The sequence below is a fragment of the Pocillopora verrucosa genome, chromosome 14 (assembly GCF_036669915.1).
Source record: "Pocillopora verrucosa isolate sample1 chromosome 14, ASM3666991v2, whole genome shotgun sequence".
Lineage (NCBI taxonomy): Eukaryota > Metazoa > Cnidaria > Anthozoa > Scleractinia > Pocilloporidae > Pocillopora > Pocillopora verrucosa.
Window position 1 is genome coordinate 6,365,363 of NC_089325.1, and position 27,390 is coordinate 6,392,752.

General features: G+C 37.8%; 1 protein-coding gene across 1 annotated transcript; it reads right to left on the minus strand.

Moving 5' to 3' along the window:
* Positions 1-123: 123 nt before the first annotated feature.
* Positions 124-26,561, minus strand: LOC131794904 (arf-GAP with Rho-GAP domain, ANK repeat and PH domain-containing protein 1). Its single transcript, XM_059112473.2, is given in 46 exon segments — positions 124-1,650; positions 2,104-2,145; positions 2,575-2,643; positions 3,343-3,406; positions 3,807-3,854; positions 4,476-4,488; positions 4,491-4,590; positions 4,699-4,812; positions 5,526-5,632; positions 5,999-6,110; positions 6,363-6,443; positions 6,872-6,919; positions 7,024-7,053; positions 7,491-7,574; positions 7,819-7,903; positions 8,527-8,632; positions 9,260-9,394; positions 9,508-9,588; positions 9,755-9,845; positions 10,137-10,206; positions 10,666-10,772; positions 10,894-10,950; positions 11,387-11,452; positions 11,899-11,951; positions 12,059-12,086; positions 12,227-12,267; positions 12,984-13,023; positions 13,412-13,480; positions 14,155-14,248; positions 15,141-15,229; positions 15,812-15,897; positions 16,508-16,561; positions 16,800-16,860; positions 17,359-17,443; positions 17,765-17,877; positions 18,629-18,677; positions 18,776-18,825; positions 19,234-19,287; positions 19,853-19,905; positions 20,094-20,160; positions 20,600-20,668; positions 21,155-21,230; positions 21,832-21,869; positions 22,305-22,367; positions 23,409-23,974; positions 25,079-26,561. Coding segments are annotated over 46 exon segments (5,031 nt in total). The 5' UTR covers positions 26,397-26,561; the 3' UTR covers positions 124-1,545.
* Positions 26,562-27,390: the final 829 nt, after the last annotated feature.

Below are 27,390 nucleotides of genomic sequence, written 5' to 3' on the forward strand. Positions count from 1 at the left end.
TATCCTTAGTGTGTGGACAAGCAGTCCTAATGTTTACGTGTCAGTAATTGTCAGTTTGAAATTGTGTGCTACAGGATATTTGTCAGACAAAAATTAACAATCTCTTTACTCTCATTTTATTGATATTCAAAGGAATATACACTGAAGCTGAGTTATACCAAAGATAAAATCCTTACATTTTTTTTGTACAAAAATAACCAAAAAACAAATATGGCTGACATATATCTATATTTCTGTCTTAAAAAAAAACAAATACTTACGAATAACTCATTATCAAGTTAAAGCTCTGTAAATCTGTATGCCATCTTGACTAGTGTTAACCAATCCTAATAATTATATTGAACTAACCATAGAGACTTTGGGATGCCTTCTCTTTGCGTAATTTTTCATGGCTGTTTTACTGTTGGTTATATCCCATACAAATCCTAAAGCTTTAACATGACACTGAGGACCAGATTCATGATTTGCCGTCAGTTTTCATTGACTATAGTTACCAAATCACTAACATCCTTATTGACCACTTCAAAATTCAATTATGTAAAAAATTAGTTGTCCTTTATGAGAAAAAAAAGAACAAACTAGAAAGTTGGTTAACGTTTACACGTAGAAAACATTGTTAATTGTAATCAAAGCGTAATGGCAACATTTTCAAAACGATACAAAATACATTCTTTATCGCAATACAAAGTAAAATGATGACATGACTAAGAGGTCTTAACAGCAAACCCTGCTCTCATGATCTGACTGTAAGTGCTACTTCTGTTAAATTTGGCAAGTCTACAAACAGGATGAAGAGTACGAAATTTTGAACAATGTTTACCACGAGTGAAGATTACTGTTACAAACGTTTATATCAGAAAGTTGGTTTACTAGGGAATGAAAGTTTCAAATGTTTTCAAACTTACCCGGTTATAACGTTTACGTGAAAAAAAAATGAATGAAAAAACGAAATTCTTTATCAGATACAAGCACGAACAGTCAGATCTGCGTGGAACGCGTTTGACGCGACTTTAGCGTGGATCACTTTAAAACTTGCAAGGCTTAAGTTGCACGTGACCACGCGAAGCTTGCGTGGATCCTAACTACTGACACGGGTTTGCTTGGTTTCGCGTGATTAACGCTCCATTCCGCGTTCTCCTCGAGTTTCACGCTCCCCTAGGACAAGCATATTGCTTGTTCCCCAATTTCCTTCGAAACAATCTAGGAATGCAACGCGTACAAAATTTCAATTCTAATTTTTAACCTCTTACGAGTTTATCAAACTCGTTTTTTCTGATGCATCCTAACTAATGTATGAACAGGTAGAACCCATTTCTAATAAACTTTGATATTTACTTTCAATTATTTTCATTTTCTGATCACGAATGTATTACCGTTTATTTATCCTTACAAATTATTGTCACTAGCTTAAATTCTAATGGCCAATTTTTCGCTCTCTATTTTCACATGTGCACATTCGATTTTTAATTTCCATTGAAATAAAAATTGTGCATTTTATTTTCTTTCTAGGCTTCACACAAAAAAAAAGTTAATGGATCCTACGGCTCATGTCTTAGGGCCTCTGTCTTTGGGACGTCTTAAGGACTTTTGCCGAATTCTGAGCTCGTCCACGATGTGCTTCGTGGAGCCTTGCCGTCGAAGATGTACTGACTGTTGACAGAAATTGCCAAATATCAATGATAAAAAATCATTTCAAAAAGTTAATTGACAAAGGGAGGACACCATACGATAAAGATATCAAATGGCTTTGTAATAAATGAATAAAAGGGGTACGTTTCTAGGGAAACTGTGGTGCTGCGTCGTTAGGAGATATAACAAGATAATTTGACTCTATAAATTCACCACCGTAAAGAGATAATAATTACAATAATAATATAATAATAACAGTCTTTACACAGGGGGCCCACGTCACTGGAAAGTGGTATTCTGTGAGGCCCTGTAGAGGGCCTCACATACTAAAGCTGACGTTTCGAGTGTTAGCCCTTCGACTTTTGCTGACAAAGGGATAACGCTCGAAACGTCAGCTTTAAAAACTCTTTACAATGGCCAATTTACATTATCAACTCAGTTGATAAAATCAAATCATTTGGTTAAGTAACAAACCTGTCTTCCAAGGAATAAAGGCGAATCGTCTCCCTGCGCGCCCTGTTTAAAGAAACAAACTTAGTAAGAATGTTTAGCGCTGGTAGAAGCAAAGAAAAGATTTCCATGTAACCCATATAATTCTCAAACAAAGCCTCTGTTCGAAACGTAATTTATTGCTGTCGCCGTTTAGACTAGTAGTTACCTTTATCAACAATCCCCCTGCAGAATTAAGTATGGAATTATGGGGAAATTATATCGCTTATCAGCTTTTTTACCTCCGAATTTATTTGAGCTTGTTTAGTATTCTGTTATTTTGTATTCAAATTATAGTTTTTTCAAGCAATGTCCTTTGCTTTTAAAACAGCATAACGCACTTGAGAGGCCAACAAGCAGAGAGCTCGCTCAGGATAATTTCAACAACAATTCCGGAAGATCAAAAATATTTGTAGATCTCTTTTCATATCTTGTTGTACGAAGACTGTTTTTTACCTTTGGACCCACCAAGGAGTATAACACCTCTGAGTCCTGTGTGGGATCTGACCAAATGCCTTCAGGATGCTGAAAAAAATTCGAAAAAAGCTCGCGTGAGACAGACTGCTGATTTTCTTTAGGAAACACATTCCATGTGGTTATTGGAAACTTTCTCTTACTGCAGCTGTTGATTTATCACCTTTGGAGCATTTTTCAATTGAATGTCGAAAGTTATCCGAGACTTCTTTGGCTTTCCTCACCTTTGCACTGTGATTGGTCTAGTAAATACGCGCTAGTTATCGTTTAACCAATCAGGCACAAAACTATAGGCAATGGAGTCTTGGTCATTTCCGCGCTTCAAGCAGTTTCTTGTTTTCACCTTGAGTTCTCATTGGCTAATGATGATGTAACCTTGGTTCTGATTGGTTTCTGGGATTATTTTGGTATTGGTTGATTGACACTCAATTGAAAATTTCTTTCATCTGCGTCAAGGTCTTCTGCTTGCCCCTGAATGCAGCTCAACAGGAGTTCTGGTTTTTAGTTGAACGTCTTCGCAATATTTCAAAGAACATGCAGCGAAGTATAAATTGATGTGGATCTCCCCTGAAACAAAGAACTATTCGCATATCTTAAAGAACTCGAACAAAAAAATTGAAACCTTGAACACGGCTCGACTCAATATATTTTGTCATTCTTCTTTCTCGCGACTAGAAATATTTATATATTTATTAAGACCACGGTGTTAGAGTAAACCCAGAATTAGTTTCAACTGAATTCTTTTTGTACCTTCATGTTCAGTGTTGCAGCCAACCAACGGTTCCTATCATCCTTGTCTTTGGCACACATATACCTACAGCGAAAACATTAACAAAATCGTTTGATTCGAATTAAGCGTCTAAAGCTGTAAATGTTTGTAAATCAAATCTAAATACATCTTGCCCGCGTCGCACACACTTGGCAATAATGTAGGAAACACGCACAAGAGAGCAGAAATTTCTCACTCCGACGTGCCTGACCTAATCCATATCTTTACCTCTGAGAGTGTCTTCTCTTTCCTCCGCCCCCCTAGTGTTCTCCTTGCTCTCTCCTCCCCTAAAGTAATCTGTTCGTTCTCTTTTCTTAACCCTCCCCTCCCCCGCTTTCTTTTCCTGCCTTCCTTTTCTCCCAAGTAACAACAGACGAAGCCATAAAGATGCTCTAGGTCTGATTAAATCTGCAACACTGGACGTTCTCGACTGTTTTCTACAAACCTGACAATGTCTTCCTGATCTGTTTTAACCACAACAGTGAACCCGCAACTAAGAATAATAAAATAACCAAAAAATTCATGATAATCAGCCAACAGAATACAGAGCAATGCTTATGAATGCAGTTCAAGCTAATGCACGCCAATACTTTTTTATACGCGCTATCTGAACGATTCAGCGCGAAGAAGATTTGCGCAAAGATTAAGCCAAAAATGACGCTCACACAAGGTTACTTTCTCATATCCTCTACTATTGAGTAGAAGAGCTCGGCAGTTGTTGACAACTAACGCAAAAAATTATGCATATGCCATTCTAATGATCATGTCAGTGTTCTCGAGTTCAATTTAGTTTGAAAATTACTTTATAAAAATCAGCCGTAAAAACAAATATGAAGGCAAGATTTTGTTTGCTACCCAAAACCTGATATATGGCCTGCTTCGCCAAACACATACCTCATTGTAACTCATTTGGTAGAGAATATCAACGCGAAAATCGGAAGATCTGGGTTTGAATTCTCCTAGGAAACTCTTTTTTATTCTTATTTTTCCTTTTTTTGCTTTGCCTCAGGTTCGAGAAAAAGTTTTAATATTCTCTTTCAACAACTTTTGATAGGCAATGTACGCGACCTCACAAATCCAGTTGCGACCGTCATGTGTCAGAATAATTGATTACCTAGTGTCCAGTGTTTTGTGGCTTTCTCGGCTGGAATACCCACATACAAAGTTAGTTTATGCAGTGGCCATTGTTCTGAGTCTGATTTGTCCGACTTGATGGCTCGTAAAATTGACTAAAGGTAAAGAAAAACCAAACAAAGTAAAACAGATAAAATCGCTTCAATTTTGGAAACAAAGCGTCAAATGCAAAAAGAACTTGTAACAAAGGGAATAGTTTGTACCCCACGTTCCTTGTTGACCGACATGTAGCCATTCTTCAGACACACGAGACTCGGTTTCCAATTCTTTTTAGGATCCCGGATGTAGAGGGAGCCTTCGATCGAGAGGGTACCGACCTGACAACAGATGAACAACAAAAAAAAAACAATCAAACACAAAAATAAAACCAATATCACCGTTGAAAAAACAAACTTTTAAAAACAAGGACAGCTATATCAACAAGACATTCGAAACTTTTTCAGGGGACCTACGTCTCGGTCTGTACATCTTGAAAGAAAGATTTAACCAAAATTTAATCTTGTTATCCATCTATGTTTATCTTTGGCCTTCTTCCTTCCTCTTTGGTAGATTCGTCCCATGTTGTTTCTTTTCTTTCTGGTCAAACTACCTTTTTGTAGATTGTGTCGTGTTCAAGTAAGTTTTCATGTAATAAGAAGACTTTTAAACTCCTCCAAAATAAAACGACTCTAAGGAGAATACCAAATGCAGCCGGATTGACTGGATCACTGTTACTACTCCTGCTTGCGAGCGTGAAACTGAAAATCATGCAGCAGTTGAGGCATTTTTCCAGGTACATCACAATTAAGCAAAATCAAGCATCGCTGAAATCAAATCAATATTGCGGCAAATCTAAAATCACATATGGACAGCGTAAAAAGACATTAATTTAATCGCTAAATACAGAAGCATTAATGATAAGGTCATCAGTTATAGCCTCAAATTTCAATCGGACTGAAGTCTCTTAAAATGTCACTTAATGAATCATGAGGACCTCCTCGAAACAGAAGTTTGTAGTAATTATTTCGTAGAGAATAAGTAAAATATTTACATATGGAGCGATCTGTTCTGCGATGTAATTCTCTTTGACGATCAAGTAGTTCCCACTCCCCCAGTTTGCCGCGGTCATGACCTTCTCTCTGACTTGAAACGCTCGCTCTGATAGAGAACACACAAAATAAGAAATAAATACTAATTTTGAACGGGCATGTTACTTAAAAAGGTTTGAAAATGTTAGAGGAGGAGCAAATTTTCAATTGAGAATTAAAAGTAACCCAGAATTATTCTAAATTCGCTTCAGAGCCCACTTCAAGATTTCGAGAAAACTCGCTCCTCGCCCCACTCGCGTTTTGTTCTCGCGAGGTTTTCCACCTTCCACGCAGTTTTCTAGCTTCTCATTTGCTCATTTGCTTGTGATATGTTCCTTTGTTCTACACGGCCATTGTGATTACTTTGATTTGTGTTTCTAGATACAATGGAAGAGTACTATAGATGAGGTGACAGGAGACTGGAGACAACACTCACCCATGGCACCATTATCGATAACCTCAAACAGCACCCAGTCGATATCGGGCGATAGTGCCTTTTGAGAAACGATCTCTGCACGAAGTCTTCCTGCTGTCATCTCAGACGAAACCTGAGAGGGAAACATTTCCAATCAGTCCAAAACCTTAATTCTCCTTACGAACCAACACAGTGTTGTTATGGAGCTACGTTGCAGTTAAAGCATCTCACGAAAGATTTAAACTTCATCATTTGCAGCTTTGCTAGTTCCTACTTTACATAAATTGTGTTTATTCATTCTAAATAACTGTCAGCTCTTAAACAAACTGATACTGTCGAGAGAAGCTAATTATTGATCAGGAAAACACCACGGGGGATGTGTTACCTTCATTAAATGTGGATTGTCATTCTTCTCTTTTACGTAAATATCCAAAGTGAATTCTCCTCCGGAATTGTTTTGTTTGTCCTGTACATTGTGAGAAAAAAAAATTAGTTAAAAACATTATTCGCCGGAAAAGAAGAGAGGATTAATTTCTGTTTAAGAAATAAATCGGATTGAAACGAAAAAAAAACAGGAAATGGCGTAGTTTTAAAACTAAGAAACTGCAAGAAAACAATTTTTAATTGAGTGTCAAAAGTAATCCAAGATTGTATGGGTTTTGATTTCAGACGCTCTGTGATTGGTCTAGAAAAGCCACTCCAACTGCTAGATCAATATGAGAAGCAAAATTGAAAACCACGTGACTTGGTGATCCGCGTTTTCCCGCGCTCGTGGTCTTGTGATATTTTCCTTCGTTATAATTGGTCGTTTTCGTTGCTCCATCGAGGCGCGCTCTAGGACCAAAAACTAAGACCAAAAGCTAAGAAAGCTTGCTTATGTTGCAAAAGTGTTACCTTCAATTCTATCAATTCTCGTATCTTCTGAGTGGCTTCTTCGATTACCTAATTAATAAATAAGAAAACAAAATTGAAAACACTGCAAAGATACCCGAGAACATAGCGAATCTAATGACAAGGTATTGGTTAAGTAAATGCTTCGTTCGAACCTGGGCTTTCTCTTCTTCTTCCTCACTCACCTTGAAAAAAAAAAAAAGAAAGAAAATTAATCATTATTGTAACTATCCCACTGGTGGGAGCCGAAGTTCCACTTGTTTACGAAAGGGCACAGTTTCGCTGATGCGCCAAATTTTCTTAAAGTCTTCCACAAAAGTGAGGCAATGAATTCTACCGCTTTATCTTTGAAGTAGAGTCTGCATACAAGACTGAAAAGAATGGCTTTCGGAATTGAATGCAGACTTTGCGTCTTAAACTAATGCTACCCCTCTGAGGTGGGATCCTAATCCATCGAAGGTTGACCACCTCCCTCCCCTCTCCCAGTGATTTTTCTGGTATCCCCGACACTTGCCTAGAACCCATTTTTAGCTCCTTTCTTATCCAATAGTAAGAGTAAGCAGGAAATTTTTTTTAAAATATGAACCAGGTCTATACCAGAAGGTACCTATCTCATACTTACGTCGAAGAGCCACTTATAATACGTGATCATGTCTCCAACAATGGAGAATTCCTGATTAATTGAGGAATCGTCCATTCGCCCAGTCTAATTGAAAAAGATAAAAGATGAAGACAATTGCAACACGGTCAATCAATCAATGTGAAAAAGGAAGCCGTAAAAAGTAAAAAAGGAAGGCTAAATAAGAAGCTTTGAGAGTTCAATAGAATTTACAAATGTAAGCAACTGTAAGAAAAAAAGCTTTTCAAGTTGTGTTCACCAACTATTCACTGATTCTTCGATGACTTTCGTTACCGAATTATGTTCCAGCAACAATATGAACGATGCTTACGCTTTCATTGGACATCAAAGTAGGACCGAAGATCATGGCAATATTGGGCACTCCCATTTTGTTGACACTAACTAGCTCGGTCACTCTGAAAAGGAAGAAGAAAATTAATAACCAATATTGGGACATGGCAAAACAAAACCTGAATAAATCTCTCGTATATAATCCCTTGTAAAGCTGACTCGTTCTTCGCAAAAGTCACAAAAAAATTGATTTGGACTGTCCATGGAACAGGCGATAAATAAAACAACTCCCACGAGGTAATTAACAACTCCCAAGAAGTAATCAACAGAGCAGCTTATCGCCTTGAGCGTTAAGATCAGTTGACAAGTCATTGTTGTTTGATGTAGCTTTTCTGACTGAACTATGTCCCCAAACCCCAAGTAATGACACATAAAAGAAAGTGAGAGAATATGTATTTTTTTAGTTTAAGAAGCTTATCCATCGCAGTTTCCCCCTCGTCAGCAGTTCGTCAGGTTTCTCTGAGAGTTCGCCAGCTCCCAGTTATACCCCTGGGTGGAGAGTGGAGATCAGTACGAAAACAAGACGACCCGCTGGTCGGAGTTCCAACTGGACTTCCCAATCCTAAGTTCTGCCCTAGACCCCAGGCTGCTGGGTCTCCCAAGGCCGCGCGAAAGTAAAACTAGGAAATGTTACAGTGATTCTGGTTCGATTTTGATAGAGCGCAACCCCTATTGTCCCTACACTTACTTAGTCAGATGAGAGATAATCGCCTTAAGAGTTCCATGGTTCACTTTAGGAAGCTGGTTGATTAAAGATTTAATTGTCTGTAGTCTTGTATTATGGTCTTGAATCGCTAAGGGAAGAAGTAAATAAAAGGATAAATTAGCCAAGAAATGATACATTACCATAAACAACTACATTATCATTAATTACCACGCCCCGTTGCGAGTAGTATCTAATGCACTACCTTCCGAAATAATCTCTTATTCGACAAATTGCATAGTGCTCGCGAAATACATGAACATGGCGGAGGGTAAAAAGTGCAGGGAAACCCAATGTACTTTTGACCGTGGTTTGGCAACTAATCAATGAGAAATGGGCCATATCTTTATCTTTATTAATTGCTTTAACAACGTTGCGCGAGCAATAGAAACTAACAGAGCTATAGAATACGAAAGAACAAGAGAACTTGCCGAGGGCACTGAAGACGCGCAGGAAAAAACGTGAGAAATGTCAAGCGCGGGAAAATATGCGAGCAGTGAAAGGCGCAACAACCATAACAATCGTGCAAGGTGTGGCACAACCAAGACGTGATTAATACATCTGACGGGTCGTGAAAGAGCAGTGCGAGCTTTGTAGAGCCAACACAGAGTGCTGTTATTAAACGATCCAGAGAAATCTCGTTCAAAATACCCACGACGCTCAACACAATCTATTTATCCCCCTCTCCCCCCCCCCCCTAAAAAAAATTGATTCTTACAGCCAGCTGCAATGAAATGCTTGTACATGGTGCCAGGGATGACTGGGTCGGGAAGTTGTCGCAAGTATTGCTTCAGTACTCCAGTGACGTCATGGACCCCGCATTCATCCAAAGTTAGTAACACGCTACCAGCGTCTAAGGAGAGATACCAATACCTCGGTATAAGACAACACGAAAAGTCCAACATAATGAACTACAGTTCTTTTTCAAATCACAAATCACTATGGATTTTTAGACAAATTTGATACCTTGATCAAAGGAAGTTCTCAGTTTTTTCATTGTCAACTGCCCACCATTCACACGATAAACTCCTTCCATCTCGAGGCCACCTGGAGTGATCGAAAATATTTCATAGAATCGGTTATGACATCGTTAATCATAACCATATCAAATTCCTCAAATTTAATTGGTGCATTAGCTGCTTTCTTAAATCGGACGCGTCTGTAGTCACACTAATCATTTGACATCAATTTTCCGCCTAAAAAAAATAATTACCATAAGTTTCGACAAACTGCAAACACTTTGCCACTAAGTGTGGGATTCCATCAGAACCAAGCCCTTGCTGACAAAGCAGAACACCAAAAACCTGCGAAAATAAATAGTTTCAATTAGGCGGATGGGCTGGTCACACCATACCAATTAATAAAAGTCGAGTCATTTCTTTCAATAAAGGGAGTAAGTTTCTAAAGAAACTGTGGCTTTTATATGCAGAAAAACACGCATATAAACACACACACACCCCAAAATTTCTCCATTCGCTCTGAAAAGGGCTCACGCTCGAAATGTCAGTTTTGAAACTCTTCACGGTGGCCAATTTACGTTATCAACCCGGTCGATAATACTAAATTACTCAGTTCTTTCAGTCCCAGACTCTTACCTGTTTGCTTCTCAGAGCTGAATACCAGCCCTCCAATTCCTCTTCACTATCAGCCTTCAAACTATGCGTTCTATAAAAATCGAAAAATATATATGTATTTCCCGGACTCGCGACTCGTCGTTGTGTGGGCAAACTTGTAGAGAACGAACTTACAATAGAGAGGAACTTCTGGTCACCGTTTCTTTTGTACAGAAAAAAATCAATGTTTAGGTCCAGTTTCACATTTTCTTAGATAATTAGTACGCTTTTGCGAGTAAAACTCTCTCAAATAAGGACCTGAAGACAATTAACGAACACATTTAACACTTTAACCCCTAAGAGTGACTGGGATCTCCTCTGTCCTTACAATATCACCCCTGAATCATACATTAGAGTCACGAGAATAAGGGAAATGATCACCAACTAAAGAACCTTTTGGTTGTTAAACAAATCCTTCTTGTTAGCACCTTTGGAAATGTATACAGAACAGTATAGAGAAAGTGACAACCGAAGTAAGTGCGCGTAAAGAATAATGCAAAAATCTTCTTACTTGTCAACCGTAACAATATCCAGTTGTAACTGCTCTCCCTTGGGACATCTCACTAGTGACGTCACTGTTCTAAGGTCAATCGTAACAAGATCGTCCTTGTCATGTGGCTGCGAACAAGTAAGCCAGCAGTTTTAGCAAAATCGGTTTATCATTCAAACAAAAGCAATTACAAAACTCGATTTTCTTTCCCTGAAGAAATGAACCAACGATAAAAAAAATTCCACTAACCCCTCTGGCATACTTTAAATGCCTGTCTTTCAACAAAAACCACCTTTTTCTCCAGCTCTACGATAAAATATGAAATCGCAGGTGTCAGCAAGTTGGTAACATTAGAACATTACGGGCCTCGGTGAGGAGATTTGATCTTAAACAAGCTCAGCAGGCTAAATTCAATAGAGATGAGAGAAAAATGGACGCGGAATATGGTGTTGGCAACTGTAGGTGGGAGCGCCGAGCAAAATGCAAAACAACACAACAGTTTCCTTGACACGAACTGCGGATCAACATCAGTCTCTGGGCAACCGCCCACCTACCCCTCCCCTAACCCAACATTAACCTTAACTTGTTGTCAATTGACTGTTGTTGAGTTAGGGGGGGAGGGGTAGGTGGGCAGTTGCCCAGATACTGATATTGATCCCGAACTGCAACCTCAGTTTTCGCTTTCCATTCTTGCGCGTCCGCTTTTCACCTCGTCTCTAAAATCAGAGCGTTTAAAACTTACTCCTTCTTTCTTTTGCAAGAATCCCTCTTTTTCATAAACTATTTCGATGGGAGCACTCTGAGAAGCCTGTCAAAGAAACAATCAACATCGTTTGATTTAAAAGGACTATTGGAATTATGGGATGACGAAATGAAATTAGCTATGTTTATCAGTACTTAAGGGTAAAATATGACGAAAACATCGATCCAATCCATTCCACAATTTTTGCAATTTAAAATTGAGTGTCGAAAGTAATCCATACTTGCATCAATTTATTAAAATTTTATTCCACTTTGTGTCTTGAAATCTTGTGCCACCTTCTCAACCAATAAGATGCAAAAAATAATTCTGGCGTTTTCCCGCGCTAGAATCTGGTTGATTCAAGTTTTTATTGGCTCATTCAGGTATTCCTCTTCGTTCTGATTGGCCGCTGTGTGTACTTTGGGTTTGCTTTACGACAATTGATGAACAGCGCTGAATGTGTCCATCAATACCATATCGTGTATTACAGACATGACAGTCTACAATCTTACCTCAGTGTTAAGCGTCGCTGTTTGGTCATCACCTAAGTTCTGATCAGGTTTTCCTAAAGAAGAACGCAAGATTAGACCTCTTCCTTTGCAAAACTTGCAAACGATTCCAAAATGACAAAGACAAGGAAGAAAAGTAGAAAAAAATCAAGACAACACATACCTTCTCCACCATTCTGTCGGAGCAGTTCCTAAATTAAATAATGAATGAAAAACATCAGGAGATCTTGAAAACAAGTAAACTTTAACGTCATTAAAACAAGCGGTTTTTCAGCCGGCGTTCAGCAAGTCGAGAAACAATACACAATTTACTCCTACACAAAGTACTCACTGCTTGAAGAGTTTGTCCAGCTTCTTCCGCCAATTCGAGCGCTGTCCAATTAAAAAGGAAAAAAAAATTTCAAAATTACAATCTCAGCGTAGCAAATCATTCACCATTTACCTTAGGCCTTTCAACCGAGATACAGTCGAACCTGTATTAAGCGGCACTTAATTAAGCGGTCACTCTTTTCTAAGCAGTAGGTTGTCAAAGTCGCGAACTTTTTTCCCCGTAGTTACTATAATTTTCACCTCTACTAAACGATCACCTCTATTAGAGGGTCGTAGTCACCTTTGACTGAGTCCCAACAGCTTGTTTGTATTGTATTCTACCTGTATTGAACGATCACTTAAAGCGAAACCACTAAAATATTACTAAGAATAATCTCTCAAGTCGAATTTATTTCATGTTTATCTCCCGAAATCATTGTCACTTCTTTGAGTTCAAATGTCTTCTCCACATTGCCGATTATCTTTCTTCATAAGACTGTTAAGAAAAACTGCGTTTTTTATTCTTTTTTGGCTCCTGTTATGTGGAGTTGTATTTAGCGGTCAACCTGCATCAAGCATTTTCCCCGCCATTCTCCGTGGTACAGGTTCGACTGTATCTGCTTTCAAAATTTTCTACTGAAATATACCCTACAGCCCATTACGTTCTCTTTAGTTGTTGGCGAAAGGGAAACCGGATTGAAAATTGAAAACTAAAAAAAAATTGTTTCTAGACTTGGTTTGAAAGTAGGGAACTTATATGAAAGATTTTCACAACTTACGCGTTTTTTCGTCCTCAGCATCTGAGGCAACGTAACGAACCTGGCAAAGAAAGGAGAAAAAAATTAAAAGAGATTAAAAGTGGACATTTTTGAAAGCATCCATTATGAAAACTGAGAAAATAAAATATATATCTTCAGAGTAAAAATAACTCGATTTTATCGCCACACCCCTACCAGTTCTGTTGCATGTCTCATCGATAATTTTCTTGTATAATGCTCGCAAAATTGTTTCGCCACTGGTAAGAAAAACTTTTAGCCGCGCTTATTTACGGAGGAGTAAATTAATTAAATTATACAGCAATAAATTATTATGGCGTTTCATCTTTCGATGTGGAAAATTAAATTTTCGAAAGGATAACTTCCGAGGATAAAAATCTTTTCCAGCATAAATAAAGTCAAGGCTAATAAGTCTAGGATCATTGACTTACATCCACTTTGTTTAAAATTAGTTCCATGGTGGATAAAATGTCCTTTGTGACCACAGTGTCCCGCAAGACCTACACCAAAACAAAGCGAAATTCGAAAATGACCATTGGTAATGTGCATAACAAACTGTGTCCGGTTCAAACAAAACAAGATGCAATTAATGCGGTTTCAAAATATATTTGACACGTGTAAGGTGAGAAACCACAAACGAGACGGTAGACCGGTCGGTAAAATTATTCTTTTTTAAAATTATTGTATTAACTCAAAGTTCGTTTAAAGATTTTACAAAACAAGATATAACAAATTTAGCAGCTGACGACATTTTCGGCGGGAGACTGATAAGGATCACACCGCAAGTCACAGAATCAGCTGTTAAAACCTGCCTGGCAGCCACAGATTTGGTGAAAAGTATGCATTAGTAGCGTGACACTTTTGGCGGGAGTCTGATACGGATCACACCTCAGGCCACAGAATCAGCTGTAACGCTGCCTGCTAGCCACAGAACTGGCGGGAAACACGCACGTGTCACACAACTGCCCACTACAGTGACTATTCGCTGTCTAAAACTGCCTTCCGCCAAAGACTCGCCGAGAACTTATTCACATGACCGCTTAGCGACAGTTCAGGTGTTTCAAAAATTGCTTTCCTACCAAAGTTTTGGCGGACACTTCACACGCGTTAAGGAAGTAAACGGAGACGAAGTTTCCCCCGCCCAACTTCTGTCTTGAAATATTACAAAATGTACCTTTCCTAGCGCCTCAGGATCTCCAAAAGCTTGATGGTATTTGGCGTACTTCTTTTCCCAGTATTTGGAATAGATGAACTCTCGTCTCGCCGCACTAAAATAAATTTAAAAATTGGTATGTTTTTTTGCAATACTTAACACTTATTGCTCAGTTGGCTCGCTGTTACCGGGATTGAGGCTTTGAATGAAGTTTTCATTATTTGTTTTCCATGCCTATTTTCTTGTTTTAGCTTGTGCATATTTTTTGTTTAAATCTCGTAAATGGCTGGACGAAATTTCCCTTTTCCCATGTCAACGAACTGAAACATATGATAACAAGCTGGGAACGCATAAATCATACTTCTAAATTAACGAAACTAGTAGATAACAGTACAGACAGAAGATTGCTAATCTAACAATTAAATACATTTGGAGACATGTTTATTGCAAACGGTGACGAGAAATATTTATGCTTGATTTCCCTCACATGGTTCGAACAGAGATACAACAAAAAACAACCTATCAAAAACATAAATCAGTTCACATCAATGCAAAAATGGGGAAATGAAGGACAGCGAGAATCAAAGTTTCACTCTGGTTGTAAGAAGTTACGGCTCCCGAATATACGAAAGCCGCATTACTTCATGGACAAAATTTAGTAATAAGACACAATCCTGATCTGTGTCGATACCACATAAACATCCGATAAAGGGAAGGTTGGTTACACGATTTCAAGGGGCGCTTACGGGCTCTGGGCATCACTCTCCGCTACCCACCCATGCATGCTGTATTTTCTGGCTCTTAACCCTTTAACTCCCATGAGTGACCGAGAGAGAATTTCTCCTTACAATATCAACACAATGTCAAGCAGACAAGAGATGAGAATAAAGAAAAATATCAATTAGGGGGTAAGTTGATCTAATACCAAATTCTCCGAACTTACAACACAAGAACTGTATGACAGACAGTAAGGAGAATTCAAAAGGTTTTTTTTAAGGGTTACTTACACATTGGCATCTGGTGTTATTTTGTCGTCTTCGGGTAACTTGTGTTCAAGAAGTTGATTGGCGTTGTCATTTCCAATTTTTATCATCAGCTGTGTTGAGATAAAAGTTGAAACAGTGCAAGATTATGAGGAGAATTGTCAAATGAAAAAAGTCATTGACTGGTAGTGATGGTACATATCATCACTCGGCGAGAGACAAACTCGTGCGAGTGTACAGAGAGAAGGCAGAATCAAAGGTGTTTCGTCGCACTGTATTTGAAAATTTTTTAGTTGAAATTTCTCTATAAATTGAAAAAATTTCCAAACCCTACTGAGATAAACATTCGCCCCTGATCTTGTGAGTACATGCCGATCAAATTGAGCATTGAACTTCTAACGTCAAAATATCAATATGAATAAGACAACGAGTGGAGGAAATGAACTTTCTGTTCAACCTGTTTTCAAATCCCCTCCGCTAGATTCTCGCAGGATTCTGGCAAATACGAGAATATTCCGCCATTCACTTATGTAAATCCATGACAAGGCGTATACAAAACAGGCATACAATTTAACGACCTCAGTACAATACTATTCGTTCAACGATTCTTTAGGGCACCGTGACCATATATGTAAGTCTGATCCTATAATCAAAATGCTTCAAATGAGAAAAGCTCCTTGCGGAAATAGACTTACCTCTATAAGAGCTGGGTTCCAGATCTTCTCGTCCATGAGAAGAGAACGTGCACGAGAACAGTGAACCCCCAGGTTGCGATGAACACCTTTTAAAATAAAAGTAATGCGTAACATGAAAATTTATTCAATATTTTCCGTCATGCGCGATTGGTCTCCCGCCGCCGGAATATCCTTTAACTAAAACTTTGGAGTACTAGCGGGTAATCCCTAAATGACATGCCCTATTTTGAAGCTTTAAGTACGGTGTGATCAAAGTCGTGGAAATAATTACATAAATGAAAGCGTTCTGCTCTTCTTTCAGAAAAAGACTCTAACACGTTTGCTCATAAACCTTGCCGCAGATCACAGGAAAGTCAACATTCCATGTAGAAAGGAAATGTTTTTGATCAGAAACGTCCCGCGCGGTGCAGAAAATATTGGGATGGATATATATATATATACAATAGTCTCTAGTTGGCTCAAAATTATGCTTGTATATTTGTCCTTGGCCATAACATGTTCCTTAACGAGCCTCTCTGAACAGATCATATCCGTGGACAAATATCTGAGGTTATTCTCCCGCTAAATGAAAGCTATTGTTTCATTTTTTTCCCTTCTCACAGCTCTGTAGCACCACAATGAGGTGTAACCCAACAGCACTTTCCTGTAAAACTTGTGTAGCTTGCAATAAACCTTTAGGCTGTGAAATGAACTTACCAATACATTTTGCACAAACACAAACACAGAAGTTGACCGATGCCCACACTGGATCTGAAATTAAAAATAAAAGTCATAATAGATAAAGTGTGCTCTAATGAAGTGAAGCATCAATTAATTCTTCAGCCAGTGTAGCAGTGAAGTGCTTGCAAGAGTCGAACCGCTGACCTCCCCTATAGTGCTTCGGATGCTTCGACACCGAGTTCTGTAACAGCTGATTAAAGTTAAACGCATTTCAACAAAACAGGCCACCGAAAGGTAACTGATCATTGAAATAAATACAAAATTTAACCTTTCATTCCACAGTCTGCACAAAATCGGTTACTCGGATTCTCCCAAACTTTTTCACGAATCTACAGTAGGAAATACAAAAGACACGAGGGGTCAGTAACACACCCACAATAGTAATTAATTAAAAAATCCTTGTTGGCATCATCAGACCACACTAGATTTTTTTTCGAGCATGCGGGGAAGCAGGTTGCAGGCGCCAGATTGCAACTGATTGTTCTTCTTTCCTCTTTTTTTTAGTGGAAGAAGGATCTCTAATCAAAAGAAACTCTCAATTCAGTTACTTTGATGTAAAAGAGAAAAAATTTTCCCATTTATCGCTTCATCTATCGCTCATATAGAGTGCCCCCTCCAGCTATGACTGGCTGCACCTCCAACTTCGTCTGTCTCTGACGTGTGTTCTCAGAATAACTCGATAGTGGTGTAGCACTTCTACCTGGGAGTTCCGTCCGGTGAAAGGTACGTTTGAGCACCCGGTCAACATGGCTAGAGTTTTGAGGCTTATTGGAGGACCCAAGATCCTAGTTTACTGCCAAAAGTTCTCTAAGAGAAAGTTCTCTCACCGTTGTATCACCAAGTCCGATCTGAATGGCTGTTTCTATGGCAACAATCCACGAGGAAGCATCAAATTCACTATCTCCTTGGAAACTACGAACAATCAAAATTCGTGGCCATCAATTAGTCATTTCCAATTCTCCAAGCCCTACCTTAATTCGTATTAATATTATTAATTACACATTATTTTAAGGCCTTAATACAGTATCCTCACTCTGTTTTCATTTGGCCTTAAAACACTCAAACAAAATACATTTGAGAATCATACAAGCCTCCTCATGAACATTTCATTCACAATCTACAAGACCTTCTCAGCAAACATTTTTACACTAAAAGTGACCAGCAAATGGTTGACTGAAGGTAACTTAAACAAGTGTAAAGAAAAATCCATAACAATAAATAAATAAAACTAACCTATAAGACTTGTGGAACGTAATTATTACAAATCTGTTCTTGTGTCCGTCTACAGTTTTCACTTTGGCCAAAGCAGCATTGATGCAATTTATTGGTGTTGCATAAATAAAGTCCTAAATTAAAAGAACATACATGACCATGTGCTTCTCTACAGTGAGTCACAGCAACAATGGGAAAATGAGAATAATAATGTGCCCTGAAATACTCCAAAACACTTCAAGTAAAATCCCTAAATAAATCTGTAGAAACAATAAAACCTAAATATTGTAATATTTTGAGGTTCTAGTAAACCCCTGGAAGTGATCAATATGTAACTTCTCCTTATAACATCCATACATTATCAAGCAAACAGGTGATCAGAATACACAAACTTATCAGGTAGAAGTTGTTATCTTGATCTACCACCAAATTCTCGTAAATTATTTACAGGGAAATGTGTAGCAATTAAAAGGGAGAACATCAAGGAGGTCAATCAATTGTTGTCTGCACTGAAAACAATTCTTATGGTAACAACTTTTTATCAGTTAACCCTTTAACTCCCATGAGTGACCAAGACAGACTTTCTCCTTACAATATCAACACAATATCAACCAGATAAGTGATGAGAATAAAGAAAAATATCAATTTGAGGATAATTACTCCAAACTAGCATCATAAGAATTGTATGGTTGACAGTAAGGAGAATGAAGCATTTGATCTGGGAATTAAAGGGTTAACATGTACAAATCACGACTAGAATTTTGTTTAAAATTGTCTCCCAACAAACCATTCCTGTCAAAGAGAACCATAACTACCAAAAATGAACTAACTACTAAAAATCAACCCTCAAAAAATAAAAAAATAAAAAATGAAAATGAAACACACCTCATAAGTGTCATAGTAACAGATCTTGTCCCCCTTGATAGCTACATATCTGCAAGGAACACAAAAATTGAGAATTGGATGTCACTGTTTGAAGGTTGAATTAACTTACTGCTTAAAGAAACATTTCAATATTCATATTCCTGTTACCTTTTCTTCCAGTCTGCCACAACATTGTGTCCCTGTTTCTTCAGCCATCCCTGAGAACAGAAAAATATGAACATCATTCACTGGCTGCTACTCTAAATTTGGTGGGAAAAAGAATTTTGGGGAGATTTAAACATTCCACCCTCAAATTATGATTTGCCCTTGTGGACATCAAGGCACAAAAAGTTGGAAAAACATGCTACGTAATGTACTGTGATTTTCCTTATTTTCTATTTTCAGTTAACTAAGCATACATTGAGTGCTACCATATTTCACAGATGGGAGCCTTTTTGCAGATGGCTAATTTGAGTGATTTACAGAGAGACAATGTGAATAAACCCATCAGTTGCCTGTGAAAGCTTTCTTTCTTTTGATAAAATAAATATTTTGAACCAATTTTTTTTTTTTTCAGATAGAGCTTTTACTGCAGATCAAGGAGACCAAAAGCTCATCTTTTCTACCTCCTTGTCTGGGTCACTCATTTCTCCACCACTCCTCCAATTCTTGCCATCTCCCTGCAAAACATAAGAGAAGAAATAAAACCACGAAAAATTAATCCTGTACTTCCTGTGATATAGTAATCTTTACGTAACATTTTCACTTTTGTAGCAAGCAGCCGCAGAAAGTTATTTTCCACCACTTCATTGTTTATTGGTGACCAATATGGCTGCCATGACATCATAAGAGAATTATCGGATCAATATCAGTATCTGGGCAACTGCCCACCTACCCCTCCCCAAACTCAACAACAGTCAATTGATAACAAGTTAGGGTTAATGTTGGGTTAGGGGAGGGGTAGGTGAGCAGTTGCCCAGATACTGATATTGACCTGAATTATCTTTACTTACGGTAAACAATTAGCTCCAGCCTTCTTTCCAGTTTTTCTTTTCTGGAATTAATCAGCAGTTCTTTACTGCTCTTGTTAATCTCCTATTTCCTTTCTCCTCCAGGAATTTCAGACTCAGACTCAGTACTTACCTCTGTAATTTTCATCCTTTTGAAAATCAAGAAGGAATCTGTCTTACATTTTCAGCTGTTTATCAGCATCAATTTAATTTTCCACTCTTAGTTCACCCTCACCTTGCAGCCAATGATTGCCTCCATAAGAGTTTGAGACCAGAGATTCATTTCCGCTAGAGAAAAAAGCAAAAACATTACAAGAATGAATACCAATAATCACCCACTTAAAGTAGTTTATACATGGTATCAAAAAGTTTAATTAAAAAAAATCAATATTTAAGTGAAAATTTATTTTTTTCTAAGATCATTTAATTATTATAAGCAATTGAGGTGAAAAAAAGGAACTACAGAAGTAACTTACTGATGTTTTCTGATGCAAAAATGAAAGTCCTGTTTGGAGTTATCACTTTGAATGTTGAACGTTTTTCCTAAAAATATGAAAGTTAGAATGAGTGATTGTTTTTACTAAAAACAGTGTATTTGTTACAAATAGAATGCATTTGAATATTTAGGCTCAGCACAGCTACTTCATGGCCACAAAGTGAGAAAACAAAAGAAACATGTGTTTCTGTCATAGTCATTGTGCTTGTTAAACTTTCAGAACCAAGAGCTATTCAACCAATTGCAATGTCACCTTTGTGATTACAGTATGTTCACTTCTAATGGTGAATGAAATTGACTAGTCATAATATCAGAAACAAATGATTTCAACTTAATCCAAATTGTGCCAATCATCACCACAGACCACAGTAAGCAGAGATGTTGAAGAATTCAAAAAAAGTCATTGCTTGTTTCCAGTAATCAGATTGGTCAGTTTTGTGTTAGTAACACTGGCTTGTAACAACAGTTGTATGGCAAAATACTTACATCTTTCACATTTTCAATGTCCTTTATCTGGTTTACAGGAATTATATGAAGAGATTCAGTCAGGGAATCCTGAAATGTAACAAACACTGAAGTTATTCCAAGTAGTTCCAACAAAAAATCACCTAGTTCGCAAAACAGGACACTTGCAAGTCATTTACAAGTAGTTCCACCAAAAAAATACCTAGTTGGCAAAACAGGATACTTGCTAGTCATTTCACAAATAAAGTTAGTCTGGGTAGTTCCACCAAAAAAAACCTAATTGGCATAACAGGACACTTGCAAGTCATTTCATAAATAAATGCTAGCAAGAGAGAATTGGTAGAAGTCTACCAGCATTTTATAACAAATAAAGCAATATGACTGGCTAGATGGTTGCCAGAAAACTGATAGGGAAACTTTGAGAATTACCAAATGAATGGGGTAATCTGTAATGGAGTAGGATCCTATCTACGAGGGGGGGGCAAATAATACTTGTAAGTCGCTTCATGCTACAGAAACTTTCAAAACGAAACAGCCTCATCTTTTAGGACAATTTTTTTGGTGAACAAAACTTACCTTATCCTTGTAGTATCTTAGGTCCTTGCCATCAAAAACAAACCACCGTTTTCTCCATCCCTTATTGTTCTTTTGCCTAAAATAGAAGAGAAATTCTCATTGAGAGTACTGAACTCTGCATGACTTTACAAGTAACTTCTGTGGTAAATTTTTGTTGTGTATCTGATTTTGCAACTTTCATATCTAGTTATTAATAAGCAATTATTGGATGAGGCTGAGCATGACATCATGAATTATCAAAGTGCAGGTCTGAGTTACCTGCCAAAGCACAAACACAAGGCTTGATTACATTCAATAATTGTTTTATTAAATATCTTTCAGACAATCTGCAAAAGAAGATGCTTCTCTATGAGTATGCAAAAGTTTGCGAACGCTACACAGATAAGGGGCTTGGAAACTTGGCAGACTTTGAATTTGACATGATAACCCAATATCTGCTGCAGATATTGGGTTATCATGTCAACTTCACCTGCCACTGTTTATTGACTGTATGCTTTTGACCATCAGAGTTTCCATAGTAATTCTAATGTACAATAAAATAATATATCATATTAGATGTTCGGGTGTATTGTATCGCTGAGTATTTTTATGAGTAGTTTGTATTGCAACTTGCCCTACAGGCTCATCAAAATACAGCATATCTCATAAAAATACTCAGCAATACTTTCTGTAATTACCCTCCTTGCTTCCAAAGGTATCCTTCACTTTTACGAACCTACAAGAAGCAAGAACAAGGAATGTTTACTGATGAGATGTTGAGTTTTACCAAAATCCCTTAGCTTCTCAAAAATTTCACCCTTGACTGTAAATATCCCTTAAAATCCCAGAAGTGATTACCATGCATTAACTTTTCCCTATAATATCCATTATTTATTATCAGTCAGAAGATGTCATCATGATCTGTGACACCAAATTCTCATCACTTATTCAAAAGGAAATGTGTAGCAGCTGAAGGGGAGAAGTAACAATCAAATCTTCAAAGTTGAATGGTTAAACTTCCATTTCAGCTTTACTGTAAAAAAAAGTACCCCATCATCAAATCAGATGAAAGTCTGTGAGTATAGTGGTCCATTGTTTTACCAAATACATATGATGAAAATCAAGAACTACAAATGAATGAAAAATGTCTCTTCTAGACCAGGACACTTACCCTTGGGCTTAGGCTGTTTGGTATTGCCTTACTGTAGTCCACATTCTCTGTGCTGTCACCTCTCTAAAATATTGAGAAGTAATACTAGTTGGAGACTTCAATAAGAATGGCATCAAAGCCTTCAGTTTAAGAACAAAACATAGATGTAGTTGAGAGTCATTTACTGTCATGTAGTTCGGAGTCATTTACTGTCATGTAGTTCAGAGTCATTTACTGTCATGTAGTTCAGAGTCATTTATTGTCGTGTAGTTCAGAGTCATTTATTGTTGTGTAGTTCAGAGTCATTTATTGTTGTGTAGTTCAGAGTCATTTACTGTCATGTAGTTCAGAGTCATTTACTGTCACAAACCACAAGTTAGACTGCCCAGCCAGGTTGGTCAGTTCACTTATGGTGCACCTTTAACCCTTTGACCTCTAAGAGTGACTAGCATCTAATTTCTCCTTACAGAAAGTCTCCTAAATCAAACATTAAGGTCATGAGAATTAAGGAAATGATCGCTGAACAAAAAAGCTCTTGATTGTTGAACAAATTATCATTGTCAGTATGATAGGAAATGGAGAACATGCACACTGATATTAGGGTGAAAAGAGTCACAGGAAATGCACACTTTAACTATGAACAGGTTAACGAAGCTATCGACTTCTGACTAAGAATAGACACCCCAACTATTATAATGAGAGGAGTTCATAGTCTGTTCTACTTAACCCTTTAACTCCTGTGAGTGACCAAGACAGAATTTCTCCTTACTATATCTTTACAATACTATGCAGACAAGTGATGAGAATAAAGAAAAATATCAATTATAGGAAAACTAATTGATCCAATACCAAATTCTCCAAACTAACATGATGAGAATTGTTTGGGAGACAGTAAGGAGAATTGCTAATGAGATCTTGGTAGTTAAGGGTTAAAGTAAAAGGGATCAAATTGAAAATAAATTCTGTGCTCTAAAGTACCTTCTTGGTGCCTGGAGGCCCTGAAAAAATCTGTGAAAAAACACAGCCCTAAAAATCTTTTTTAAAAGTCAGCTTAAGACAAAGGTTAGTCCCAGGCTACAATAAAGCACAGCCCCAATGTAAGAGAGATTTCATGTTTTGACTTGCCTTTTTCATTTCTGGCAAATCTGCACACCATGGATCCAGAGAATCATCACTTTCATATTCAATTTCAGCTGTATCATTATTTCTCTGATACTCTCTTGGATCTCCTTTCCAAACTTCTTCATATAGTGAAGACTCCACTTGTGATGTCTTCTGTGGTGATGGTTGAACCATTGAATATTCATATGTTGACTCTGGTTGAGATTTCACTGTTGATGTCTTCTGTGGTAACAGTTGAACCTCTGTATATTCATATGTTGACTCTGGTTGAGATTTCACTGTTGATGTCTTCTGTGGTAATGGTTGAACCAGTGAATATTCATCTGTTGACTCTGGTTGAGATTTCACTTGTGATGTCTTCCGTGGTAATGGTTGAACCAGTGAATATTCATCTGTTGACTCTGATTGAGATTTCACTTGTGATGTCTTCCGTGGTAATGGTTGAACCAGTGAATATTCATCTGTTGACTCTGGTTGAGACTTCACTTGTGATGTCTTCCGTGGTAATGGTTGAACCAGTGAATATTCATCTGTTGACTCTGATTGAGCTTTCACTGGCTCTGATGCTCCTGTTTAAATGTATCAAAGCAATAAATTTAAAGATTATCCTAACTCTTTCCAAAAAACAGGTGACTCTTCATGGATAAAAATTTTATCCAACCCTAACCCAAACCCTAAGTAAGATTAAAATCAGCTATACCTACTAACTTCCTATAATATAATTAACCCTTTAACTCCCAGACCAAATTTGTAATTCTCCTTACTGTCAACCATACAATTCTTATAATGTTAGTTCAGAGGATTCAGTATTGGATCAACTAATTATCCCCAAATTGATAGTTTTCTTTATTCTCATCACTTACATGGTTGATATTGTATTAATAATGTAGAGAGAAATTCTGTCTTGGTCACTCAAGGGAGTTAAAGGGTTAAATTATATGCAATATTCTGTGAAACCTGAAAACAATAATTTCTCTTCATCTGATTTCTCTCTTAACCCTTGGAAATGTCACCAGCATCTAATTTCTCCTGCTGAATCATTCTTTGAGATCACGAGAACAAAATAAATGATCACCAACCTAAGAAGTTTTGATTGTTAATTCAATTCTCCTTGTCAGTACCAAAGGAAATGTTTCAAAAAGAGTATGGAGAATATGGATACTGAAATTAACCCTTTAATCCCTAAGAGTGATTAGTATCTAATTTCTCCTGTCAGTATCACTCCTAAAACAAACATTAAGGTCATGAGAATAAAGGAAATGATCACCAACTAAGGAAGCTCTTGATTGTTAAACAAATTCTCTTTGTCAGCACTATAGGAAATGTATAGAGAACAGTGTGGAGATGATGTATGCTGATGTTAGGGTGTAAAGGGATGTAACAAACTAATTACATTAACAGACATGACTTGTCTGTGGCTGAGGTATATAATATAGACCAAATAGAAAATAGAATCTGCTGTTGTTGTTATCCTACAAAATGAGCAATGACAATGGAAAAACATTTCAACTAAGGAGAGTTCTCTTGCCAAAACACCAAATTATGAAGCAACACATTTCTTAAGATAGGTAAAGAACTTAAAAGAAGAAGGGATCTGCTTCATACAAAGATCCATGTGTGTGATAGCTCAGTTGAGTTCAGTTCTCAAAAAATTACCAAAGAAGCAAGCTAACCTTGGTGAGGAGCACTGATCAATTTATTTTGCCGATGGTTTGTACTTCCTGGGACAGGAACAGGTGGTAGTGGTAGATCACATATCTGCCTTTTAGGGAGATCTTTCAGTGAACCTGTTTGACGTGTGGGAGGGGGTGGAGGGGCAGGCCTTTGTTTAGCTGATGCAGCTCTTGGTAGCGTTGATGGTTTTCCCACAGAGGAATTTGCAAGATCACTTCCTCTTCCAGATAGAGATAATGATTGTGTTCTCTTTTCCGAAGCATCATTTAACACTGCCGAACACACATTCTTGATGCCTCCTTCTGATTCACCATCTGTAACTAGATCTGACACTAATACATTGTCTTCTGATTGTCTTCTTTTTCGTGGTCGTGGTGCAGGTGTTGGTCTTTTTGCTGATAGCCTCTCGGGTGCTTTTGGCACTACCCTTGGCTCAGTTGTTGCTACAGCTGTTTCTTCATTACTCTGCAGAGTGGAGCTTGCTTCATCACTTCCATTGTCTGTGTTAGGCAATACAGGACAGCTTGAAGTTGAATTCATTTGCACCTGAGGTTCTTTCTCATCAGAGGAACTAATATTTGCAACACTATCAGCATTAGAATTACAAGAAATCATATCTTGTTCTTGCATACCATTCTGTACACTACCCTGTGGGGTCCTAATCACTCTCCTGGGAGGTTTTAAGGGGGCCCTTTTTGCTGGAACATCAGGTTGTTTTGATTGAACTTGGAGTTGATCCACTTCCACATGCTTAGCATCTTGTAGAGGAGTATCTGAAACTTTTGAAGTCTCTTTAGAGGGTATCTCTCTTTCTTCTAAATCTGCTCTTGGCGGAATAGGAGGAGGTGCTTTCAAAGAGCTGGATTTTTTCTTCGGTGGAAGTAAAGGAACGTCAGGAACTTTAGTATCAAGGCCTTCACCTGTGGTAATTTCACAACTGTCTTCCTTCGGAAGCTGATCATTACAAGCACTTACACTTTCGTCTTCGCTAACAAAATTTATGAGCGAGTCCTGCTGCTCAGTTCCAGTTTCAGACCTGTCTGTTGTTACGTCCGTGTTCGGGCTGACACTGCCATCTTCCTCGTTCGTGAAATCCATACCAAGTTTTTCCCTGAGTTTCTCCGTAAACATAAGAAATCTTTTTCGATGATATGGCATGACGATTCCCATCTTATCAAGGGCATCTTCATTTATTGAGCAACAGGTCTCCAGTGATGTAAAGCCGTTTGACTCAAGTTTCTCAGCATACCTATCGAGTTTGACTTCGGCCAACAACCATTCTCTGACCGCGTCAAAGTCTTCCTTTGCGGTAGCCATAAGAAATCAAACGCTCACACTCTTGCAAGGATCCATGTGGCTATAGATCAAAGACTAATAAATGATTCATCAGTAGGACTTTAAGTATGCACATTACCACCTTAAGATCGTTCAAAGCCTAGACTTAATTTACAAACGAGACTATGTTTTTGATATAAGACTTAAGCTTCCGGGACCTGTGGAATGCGCACAATCGGAATAAGGTGTTTTGCTGACCACTGTTCAGCAATCACGGGACTATGGCATACCTCGAGGGATAGTTACCCCGGAAGAGTGATCCTTTTAAGAGATTTTTACGAATTGATTTTAAGAAAACAGTGTCAAGATTATGAATTTGGGTATCTGAGTGGATTTAGAAGCGAGTGTAGCCAGACGGGGTAGAGCATCCCAGAACAAAAAATATTTTATGCACCCCTGCGTGTTCCCCCCCCCACCCCACCCTATCTTAACAAAATTCCAAATATAACGCACTATTGATCCGTTTCGATCCAGAAGTCAAAAGACTATCACTTTGGTTGCTTTGCAAGGTGGAAGTGAGTATTTCAACGAAGAAATGTACGAATTTCGCAAATTTTCACTAATGGTATCTGTGGTTGTGAAAGTACCATAACAGCTTGGGCACGGGTGTTCATTTTTGCTTTAAGACGAGGTACATGGTTTTCTCTGAAATGTTTGCAATTTCTCTCACGATTCTTAGATGAATTTTACATAAATTTTTTAATGATAATTGATCTTTAAAATGTAAGAAGACTCTAACATGAATGCAAACAAACACTAAACGCTTAGGTGAGTACAAAAGCCTTCAACAGAAAAATTCCGAAAAAAGCAGCTCTCCCCATCCACTCTCCTCACAAGGTCATCTAGCATTCCATACTGCATCTCATTGCGCAAAGGTTTGGAATTTCACACCCTTAAGTTAAAAAAAGCCCGAAAATGCAAGAGGAAAAAACGAAGTAAAAATAATGATATGACATCTGATAAGCAAAATTCTGGA